General features: G+C 40.8%; 1 protein-coding gene across 1 annotated transcript; it reads left to right on the plus strand.

The window, feature by feature from the left end:
• The first annotated feature begins 2,012 nt into the window (after positions 1 to 2,012).
• Positions 2,013 to 9,504, plus strand: cmtr2 (cap methyltransferase 2). The gene is made up of 3 exons (XM_041936764.1): positions 2,013 to 2,053; positions 4,778 to 6,037; positions 6,476 to 9,504. The coding sequence occupies exons 2-3, from the start codon at positions 4,787 to 4,789 to the stop codon at positions 7,526 to 7,528; spliced, it is 2,304 nt and encodes a 767-aa protein (XP_041792698.1). The 5' UTR covers positions 2,013 to 2,053; positions 4,778 to 4,786; the 3' UTR covers positions 7,529 to 9,504.
• The last annotated feature ends 1,248 nt before the right edge of the window (positions 9,505 to 10,752 follow it).

A 10,752-nucleotide genomic window follows, 5' to 3' on the forward strand; every position in this document is an offset into this window, starting at 1 on the left:
TGGCTGCCCTTTAGGGAGTAATATACCCCATAGAGTATGGATGCAGTCTGTCTCTCCTCCCATTTGCAGAGCACATTTAATTTTTTTCAAAGTCACACATGACCTTTAAAACCCCAATCTCTTAATATCAATTGTGATATATACAGTATGCTGTTACATTTGATTTGAGCACTGTAAACTCAGACCTTTCTTTGTCCCCTAAAGGGCCTGTTCTATTTCTTTTTTTCATGACTCTACACACATTCAAAATAAATTCCCTTAAAAACATCTTTTAATTCAGTTAAAAGGAATCTAAAGGTCGGCTCTTGTTAGAGCTGCAGAGATGTACTGAACAGATTCTTTCAATCCTGAGAGCTATTGTTGTTTTAACTGAAAGGCTAAATCATGTCTTCACCTTCTCAGCATTTTCAGGAAAGTGATTTCTTTCTCCATTGTTTAACCTACATATAATACTGGTAGCAAAAGGCTCCTGTGAAATGACCTCTAGTTTATATAGATATGAAAAAGAAACACTCAGACACAGTTCAGGAAACAACTGAGCTGTATACTGAATATTTGTTCAACTAGTAGGATCAAATCTGCACTGATATGCTTGAAAAAAAAACCTCCCGCTATATATATATATTTTCTGATTGAACAGGGTTTTTAGGCCATTTGTATACATTTCACATCAGTTTGTTCATGCAGATGATGTCTGAGGCAATTACCTGAGCTTTGCTATCCTTGCTCCTGGATTATGTAACAGTCTCCTTCCAGAGATTAGCAAACTCCTAGTCTTTTCAGTCTCATCCCAAACCTATTTATTCACAGAAGCATTTTACTGATGCTTTTTTTCCCGATTTGTTCTTATATTATTATTATTTTCTCTTTTAGACTTCATAACTCTACCCAGCATTTCCAAAATAAGCTATTTTTTTTTGCCTCCAACCTCTTCAAACACCTGCTTGAACTGACTGCTGTGCTCCACCTGTTTGAGATACTGCATTTGGACAGTGCTGTAGGAACATTAAGACGTAAATAGAAAGATAACTCCACAGTGTACACATTAATATTACAAGAGGTTTCACTGTTACAGCAGTAAATCGGACAACAAAATGTTTACATCCACCACTTCTGGAAATGCTAATTGCACCTGGATATCCCAGAGGTCCATTATTTATGAATGAGACTCCCTCTGTGAGTGTCCTGTTTTTAACTTAGTCACACATTTCTTATTAAAGCCTGAATTATCTTTCCATGAGCATTATGCGATCTATGTGGAGTATTGTGGAAGGGGAGAAAGCAAATGTAGTGATCCAAACAGTGTGTGAGCCACATTCAACTGTGGCACTAAAACACACTTTTTCCAAAGTCAATTTTCATCATCCCACGCTCTAAAGAGCTCTAATAATTATGTAACATGATGACACAGTTCACCATGGATAATCTGTCTGAAAAGATGCACACACACAAGCAAATACATGAGAATAGATGATTCTACAGTTTATTCAGAGACTCAAATTCTTCTAAATTCACCCATAAACTGAAAGTTGTTTTCTTGTTTTGGTCTACATTGTCATTTGTCACTTTCTTAACATTCATACGAATTTTTCTGAATATGTATTTCTTAACTTAAGATATGATTTCATTCTCAGACTAATTCACGGATGCGCTCCTACTCATCCAGTCACAAACCTTTGGCCTTATAAACTAAAGAGAAGCTGGCTGCACATAGTTGATGTCACATGGCAATTAACATAAAGGACTGTCTTATGTATCTTATATAATATAAAAATGGAAAGCATGAACATAAAATGCACCTTCAAGCTTCAGTCATTTTACATTATTAATTTGGAGGTGATTAAGACTTGAGGCTTTTTTCTCTCTTTGCGCATTTATCTCCGTTGTTAACTTTACGTAATTTGTTCGATCTAAACTTGAAATAATAATTAATGAAACTACAATTAATGTACTCCTTTAAAGGAAGCCCCACCCCCTCAATGACACGCATGCGCAATGTTGTTCCGTATCACGTGAAAGCGTGTTTCCGGTCTCTGACATCAGCTGCGGTTCGGTGAGTTTGTATTCGGTGTTTTCAGGCTGTTTGTGTCTCTCTTATCGACAGGCTGCTCTTCAGACTGTACTCTGGGAGGGAGACATGTCTCTGAAAGCCTCCAGTCAGCACAGTGTGTCAGAAAATTCAGTCTTTGCGGGTTTGAGGAGACACAGCTCGGCCATTAGCTCTGCGCTGCAGGCAGCGTCTCACTCAGCTGCATATCAACTTTTGTGTTACACAGTTTGTGTTTTCCACAAACAGCATTTATCACTGTCCTCAACACTGTCCAAAACATGCCGCTACATTCAGGCTGTTTGCCTGCACACAGCAGTAAAGTTAATTATTTAACACCACGCAACATTATTTCTGTTGCAGATATTGTGAGACAAGGTTTTGCCTACAAACTGTGCAGGAAATGTATTATCAGGCTGGTTTTGTGTCACATTGCACAGAAGCATATATCCAGTTCAGGAGGAAAGTAGAGCAGTTCCTAATGCTGACACAATGTCTCATCCCATTGTTGGTAAAAAGTAATGTCTGAATCTGTTATATACCTACAGCTATCACTCCGGCTCAGTGTCAGCTAAGCACATTTACTCAAGCAGCAAATTATGATTTATTATTTTAACTTGAGCTGCTAGATGATATATAAAGTAGTTACCATACGTTACCAGCATTAACGTATCACTAATTATAGCCAGTGATATAGTAGATAGAGATGTAGAGAAATATAATAATCACTTGTCTGAAATGGGCCTTTCTGCATGGTGACTACTTGTGGTACATAATACTTTTGCTCTGTATTTTTACTCTGATATGCTACTTCTACCACTACTGCTACTTAAGTAAAACATTTGAGTACTTCTTCCACGTCTGCTTAGGTTAAGCAATAATTCAGCAGGTGATAATCAGTGCTGTCATTTTCTCTCTTTCCACATTTCGACACAGTCCTCATCAAACAATTGTAGTTATTTTCTTAATCCTGTCAGTCAATGGAACTGAAATTAATTTCATTCCTGACTGATAATAAAATAACAATACTAATTAATAATATTAATTGTCTATATTAACTATGGATAAGGATCAGGATAAATCCCCACATAAAAACACCAAAAAGTCAGTTTAAAGTAATATGAGTACATTATATAAATCATATTGCTCAGCGATACTTTTGTGTATGATTTTCATCTGCTGTTGACATAAAATAGCAAGAATAACAGATTGATGTTTGATGTTTTTCCCATACAAAAGATTAAAATACATTTGGCAAATTACTTAAAAACATTAATTGATTAAATGTAATTTCTCAATAAGTTGTCTGTCAGGTTAATAGTTTTGGTGCATATTTTAACCTGCTGATTATAACTAATGCTAAGCTTGTGTTTATTTCTTAGTATGTTTTTTAATTTAAGCTTGCATTTACTATAGCTGCTGCCACAGATACAGCTGAGATCTCAAAGATTCTCACAGCGTATCCGACATGACACTTTCAGGCCTAATTAAGAAAATAAATAGATAATTATCAATGTATAACTTATTTTAGGTGTCTTTATCATTGACCTAAATGTCTTGTATGGATAAAACATTAACATCAGGCTGTTTCTATTCATTCAACCTCCAGCACAGTACAGTTACAGTATAGTCAATAGTTTATTTCAACAGTAGCTGAACTGTACACAAACACAGCACAGAGCAGATGACTTTCATACACAGAAGTGCTTAACTGTATGATTTATGAGGAATAATTGATGAATGTGCTGCCATTAGCTGTATACCATATATTGCCATTCATCACTGAGTCACTGCAGACTAATCAAGAAATGACCCAGAAATACATTCTCCTGCCCTGTGGTGTCATCTAAATCATGTGCACATGAGCAGAGGATTAGCGCTGGGGTTAATTTGATTCTGACTCTAAATTTTATTTGTGTCATGAATTAGAAATTATTTCGTAACTACATGAATTGTCAAAGCTTATTCTTCATTCACCACGATGGCCTGGTAAAAGGTTGCAGACTAACCTGAATGTGGTTTTTGAAGACCGCGCTCCTGCTCAGCCAAACTGTGGTTTCACAACACAGAAAAGCATATCTCTACATTTGGTGATTTTAATTTATGGGATGAGAAAGATCTCCTGCTTCTTTAGATAAATAAATCATTTAAAAAGTCACTGGGTCACATAGCTGAAAACTGAGCTGTTTCCTTAGCTCATGAATAGTTCACTATTTAGAGATATGTGGTTTTCACACTACAGCGACATAATCGTTCAGCGATCTTGGACCCTCATCATTTGAAGATGCTAAAATATGCCAGTGTTGAGCAGATTTTGTTATTTTTGGAGTCTTTTTAGAAGAGAATGTGTGCTGCAGGAAATCTCTTGTTATTCTGAGCGGGTAACGTCCTGGCCTGGTGAGATAATCACCAGCATTTACAGTCTGCCCCTGTTGCCTGGGGGACATCATATCACAATGAGTTGACATCAGTAATTCAACACCACTCATGCATGTAGAGAAAAATGAAGGGTTGCAGAGCTCAGCCGCTTTAATTCACTGTGAAATGTACTGTTTGCAGATTTTTTTAAAGATTGATTCTACCTGTGATATGTAAGCAGGGCTTGTAAACACTAAGCAATCTGGTGTCTGGTGGATTACATCAAAGTGACCCAAACTTATCAAACTGGATAATTCAGATGTGTTTTTAATCAGGATGTTTCTAACTCCTCTTGTTGCTCTACTACAACAGGTGTAAAGGATGAGCTCAGGCAATGGGACCAGGAGGAAAGTCAGCAAGCTGCAGCATTTCAACAACATGGTGGCATTTGACTCTGAAACACAGACTGAGATTCAAGGTCTTTTTAGTAAAGTTAGAACCTATGTGAAACCCTCTGATGGGGAGTGGTGCGTCCCTGACCCAAACGTTGCTCTTAGACACCCTGCAGAGGAGCACTGCCGGCTGCAGGCCCTGAAGGGGTCGCTGAACGCCGTAAAGAACCAGCTCAGTGACAAGAACGTCCAGGTCTGGCACCAGCACACCAACTCCACCAATCGAGCCGGGAAGGTGATCGCTGCCGTGCGTTCTGCTGCCAACGCAGAGATCTGCACTCAGGCCTGGTGCAAGTTCTTTGAGATCCTGGGAACCTTTAATCTTCTTCCAGAGGAGGCTCTTCAGAATGGAGAGCTGAACACAGTCCACTTGTGTGAAGCTCCAGGGGCTTTTATAACCGCTCTGAACCACTACATCAAAACCAGTGAGTCCACACGTTACTGTGACTGGAGCTGGGCTGCCAACACACTCAACCCGTACCACGAGGCTAACGGTGGGAGCACAACGATTGCAGATGATCGGTTAATTGCCAACACACTGCCTTGGTGGTTTTTTGGCTCAGATAACACAGGAAACATCATGATCCAGAAGCATTTGCTGGAGCTGCAGGCATTTGTGGCAAACATGCGCCGAGTTGATTTGGTGACGGCAGATGGCAGTTTTGACTGTCAGGAGAACCCAGACGAGCAGGAGGCGCTGGTGGCGTCCCTGCATTACTGCGAGGTCACAGCTGCACTGCTGCTCCTGAGCCCTGATGGCTCCTTTGTACTGAAAATGTTCACCCTGTATGAACACTCCTCCATCTGCTTACTCTACCTGCTGAACTGCTGCTTTCGCTCTGTCAGCGTCTTCAAACCTGCCACCAGCAAGGCCGGAAACTCTGAGGTTTACGTCGTGTGTCTGAACTATGACGGCAAGGAAGCCGTGAGGCCCCTGCTCTCAAAACTGATTCGTAACTACAGACCACATCTGGCTGACCGAGAGGCACTTTTCCCAAACTCCCTTGTCCCTGAGTCGTTCCAGAAACAGCATGAAGAGGTCTGCTTGTACTTCCACACGCTGCAGGTGGAGACGATCACAGAAAACCTGCGACTGTTTGAAGGAATGAGCACAGAGCAGAGGCAGCGGCTCGACTTTGTCAGGGACTGTATGGCTCAGGAATACCTGCAGCGCTTCCAGGTAGGATGCTTGTAGACTTGGTGCACCAGTTTTTGAGTTGATTGTTATGTATGAAGGGAAACCAGTGTTGGAGGTGTGTGTGCACTGTGTTATAAGTCAGGATATTTTTGTGTGTAAGCCCTTTGTTTCATCCATACGCAACTTTTTGACCAGAATCCTGGCCACAGTTTTTTAAATGAGGTCCCAGGTCTGTTTAAAGTACTCAAATCCTTATTGGGCTGACACATCATCAAAGATTGCCAGAGTCCATCTGATGTCTGATTAGGTTGTTTAGTATGACAACCAGCCAAAAAAATGAAAATGTGTACAGTTTTTAATTATATGAACCAAGACAACCAACAGTTTAGAAGCTACAAAAAGCAAATGTTTGAGTTCATTTGAAATGCAACTTTGTTTTAGGGGAAAAAAAAGTAACTTGACGAAGTGTCTCTGTCATAGGTGAGCTTCCTTCCTCGGAATCGATGGATCTCTCGCAACATGGTGAGTCCTGCCTGCTGCAGCGTCTCAGCGGGTCGACCTCTGGGACAGAAGAAGCAAACAGGCTCCTTCAATGAGCGGAGGGAATTGCAGACCCTGAGCTGGAGGGAGCGCATCCAGAGGGGTTGCCATGCCGCCTGGATACAGAGACACTGCACTGAGGCCAGTGGGACCAATTCCGTGCTGGGAGGACCACTGTCCAAGTGTCATGTGGATTCCTGGTATGTTATTGTTGGGGCTGCACTGCCTGCAGTCAGACACTCTCCGTTCTGTGAAGGAGGATTGTTAAACCACTTGAATGAAGCCCTGATGGACACAGCAGTAGACTGGACACAAGTGCCTCCCTGTGACTCTTGCCATGTGGTTTGCACGGCCTCCATCTTTTCCGATGTTTCAGGTCTTTGTGAACCCACTGCAGACAGTGACGGGAACAGAAACAAGAGGCGGTGTCTGGTGTTTGGCAGCCGCTCAGTGTGGGGTGTCCCTGAAAGCCAACTAGGGGATTTAGTCTTAACATTTTCTGCCGAGCCTTCATTCCCTCACAGAGGCTGCATCACGCTGCACGATGGGGAGCCGCTGTACCAGCAGCAGCTCTTAGGTTGTGTTGTGTTTTCCCTGCAGACCCTGAACTCTGGGGATGCCCTGCTGCTGCCTGTGTTTTCTGCCCTCACCCGTGTCACGGCAGCTGTTGTGCTCTGCCTGCATGTGTGTTTTCGCTCGGTCACATTCAGGTGTCCGCCCCCCTCGGGCGTAGTCGGGACAGTTCTTGTGTGTGTAGGCTTCTGCCCTGAAGCTGCTGCACAGATACTCCCCATCCTTACTGATGCCCATAACTGCATGGGTCAGTTAACAGGAGATGAGGACTTGGGTAAAAATCTGTCGTCTGGGAGTGACAGACAGGTGCTGCAGTTTGTTCCTATGGAGGAAATGCTCAGTGGAGGAGTGACTGAGTTCCTGTGGACCATGAACTCTGAAATCATCCAACAGAAGCTGCATTTGCTCATGCGGTCATAGTGCAGTTTAGTAAGCTGCGACTCTGAGGTGCCCACTGTCGCCTCAGAAGCTGTGTCAATATGTTACAGTATGTTTTATTCTTTCTGAGTCAGCAGACTGCTCAACCACATGAGCTTCCATCAGGTAGCTGCTGAATTGTTTTTGTCTGCTGACATTAAGAGTACTCCACAGATTTAACATTGCACTCCTATAACAGTGTCAGACTCACAACGGACAATTATAAAACAGTGCGAATCAACTGCTGACACTTTGATCTGAGTTTCAGGTGTGTTATGCTAATAGCGGCTGCTAGCCTCGAGCAGAGATGAGGAGCGAGCTGTAGATGTCTGGTAAACTCACTTCTTTCTAACTCCACAACAGTAGATTTTTTTTTATTCTCAAACTTAGTCTTCAGGCAAAGCTGACACACCAAAGCTTTTATACAACTTTTTGTCACAGTTGTACTCCTCAACACCTGTAAACAGGCTGATGTGTAGATTCAATGGAGTCTAATGTTGATGCTCCACAGCAGACATGGTATTAAGCTAACTTCTGTATTCTTCACATTTCACAATGGGGTAAAACATATGTAGAGCCAATCAGAGCCTGACCAATATATCCAAATGGACCTTTTTAGTTTGTCACAGATATATTAGTATCAGCGTATATGTCGGCTGATAAGAGTTAAAAAAAATCCCAAAACAATATGTTATAGTTATAAAGGTTTAAAATATGTGCTGAAGAAGGAGTGCCAAAGCGTTCAGTATTAAATAAATAAATGAATCATTTGTGGAACATACATTATTTCTTAATAGCAGCATTTTATACGATCTTACACATAAGGGAAATTTTATTTCAAAATGCCTTTGTCAAAAGCCTGCTTTTATTTCACAATAGCATTTTCCCAAATAACATGTATTTCATGTCAGTTTTTATTTCATAATGCCACTTCTACCCTCTCACCTTTCAGCCAACCACATGCCCCCTGCCTCCTCAGTTAGCAAGCTCAGCTCCTGCTAGCAGATTTAGCCCGTTAGCACCTGTTAGCTAGAACAACAACAATATCTAATTCTGACTCAACAATCAACCATCAAGTTGCTGCTGTAAATTGTCAATTGTAAAAACAAACATATTTCCTTTAGCTGGTTAATTAGCTCGCAGCTTTTTTTATGAGTGTTAATGGCAGCAGCTAATGTCAGCTGGTTAATAAATACCTCAGCATTTAAAAAATAAGAAAATGAAAATGATTTCACAAATTCATTTTTCCTTTTTTTACACAATTTATTCATATATTAATTTATTTTAGATTGTCCTTTTCCTCCTTTTAAAAAAAAAATATTGAACAGTTTAGGTTTGATAGTTGAGAACATTTGACATTTCAGAGTAGAAAAATAAACTTTCCAGTGCCCTCAAACTGTATCATAAGTAACATAACATATACGCTAATAAATCTCTGAAAGCAGTGCATGAAAATGCAAATTACTTTCAGTACTTGATCAGCAGAACTCATCCGTGACTAAATTCACTGAGGATTTTAGCGAGGCTGAATAAACAACAGTCCAACCCTCAGCACCAAACCTCCTGTCAGTCACAGATGGTTTGTGTTGAAATCCACATCACAAAGACCCTGGAGTTTTACCCTGAAGTGCCTTTTCTTTTTTACAACATATCATTTCTTTTTGATTTTTGTCTTTTTGCTATCGTGCAACTTACAGTGAAGCAGTTCATTTTTGTCTTTTGTGTCCCGTGACAAAAACTTTATATCCACATAAGGAAGGACAGCCTGCATGCACTAAAATGTTTTACACTGCATGAGCTATTGAGCTCGGGAGCTGCTGAGGAAAGAAACATACATATAAAATAGTGCATTAGCTTCAATAAAGATATGCTGCATTTGTTTATTTGTGTTTTTTATTTTTTGCTTTATAACATCCATAATGTAGAATATATTTTCTTACATTGTTACAAAAATAATAAAAATGTGCACTGACAAATGACATGAAGTTGCAAGTTTTCTGTTCCCTGAGACACCTGAAAAGTCTCTATGTATAATGACCCTGCGAAAACGAGGAAATCTGGACAACAGACCACATCTTCAGATACTGTTTCAGAAACAAAACTGTGAGACTCCCACTTGCTAGCAGTCGTGTCGGGCTGTAACACACAGAGGTGGATGAAAACTGGAGTTGACAGCTTTGCTATTCTTGGATCCTCAGCCGATACAAATCTCATGCAGGTGCACTAGAGGAAATTTATTTTACTTTTATAAGCAATTCCTGGATTGTTTCCACTAGTGGGCCAAAAACCGAACTCCTGGCCTGACAGCGGCCCTAGAGGAGAGATTTGTGTTCTGTACAACCATCATCTTAGGACATTTCTCACTTTGTCGGGCTCAGCTCTAATTAGCCTAACTGACTAGAGACAGTGAGCACCTAAGACAAACATTTTTACTCCAATTTTTACTCCATTCCAGCTATTTGTTGTGTTTCTAACAGGTTTGAGCAGATTTTTTGTGGGTTTTAGTGAGTTTTAGGGTGAGCGTGATACTGAGGTTAGAAGTGTGGAGCCTGTATGGTGTATGGCACTACAGATATACAGTACTGGCACAGCCTGATGTTTGCTAATGTACTCACATGTATGGTGATAATCGTTCAGTCTGGCTCTGAATTGAGCCGCTACTTGACTGTTCGCCAAGGATTATGGCACAAGAAACCGTGTGATTATAATCTGTGTGTCTGTTAATGTCAGATAACTGCTATACCTGTCTTATCTCAGCTGCGTCACTTTGTGTAATAGGTGGATGTGTTTGGTAGATTTTGTGATTGGTACTGTGCCTGCAGACGGAGCCGATGAGCCATTTTGATCCCAGCATCAGCGAACAAGGAGAAGAAGCTGGAGTTGGTGGAGGCACCGTCCATGCAGAATCTCCTGCTGGTGACTTCACCTGCAGCACCTGCTGATGAAAAACTGACGAGATGCTGGATGTGAAGATTGAAATGATCCTGCAGTAGGTTCACTTAGTTACAGGTAGCACTTTGTGTGTAGCAATACAACTAACCAGGTATCATATTAATCCCAACAAAAATCAAATACTGAGTCATTATTCAAGTCATTATGCAGCCCAGTATTCTTAGTGTTATTTTTCTAATAATGCACAAATTGGTGCACTTAGGCTTTTCATACTTTTAATAACAGCACATACTTTTGTTTTTACCTTGGTTTTAAGGCAGGATGGCAGCACTTGT

This window comes from Chelmon rostratus, chromosome 1 (genome assembly GCF_017976325.1).
Source record: "Chelmon rostratus isolate fCheRos1 chromosome 1, fCheRos1.pri, whole genome shotgun sequence".
Classification (NCBI taxonomy): domain Eukaryota; kingdom Metazoa; phylum Chordata; class Actinopteri; order Chaetodontiformes; family Chaetodontidae; genus Chelmon; species Chelmon rostratus.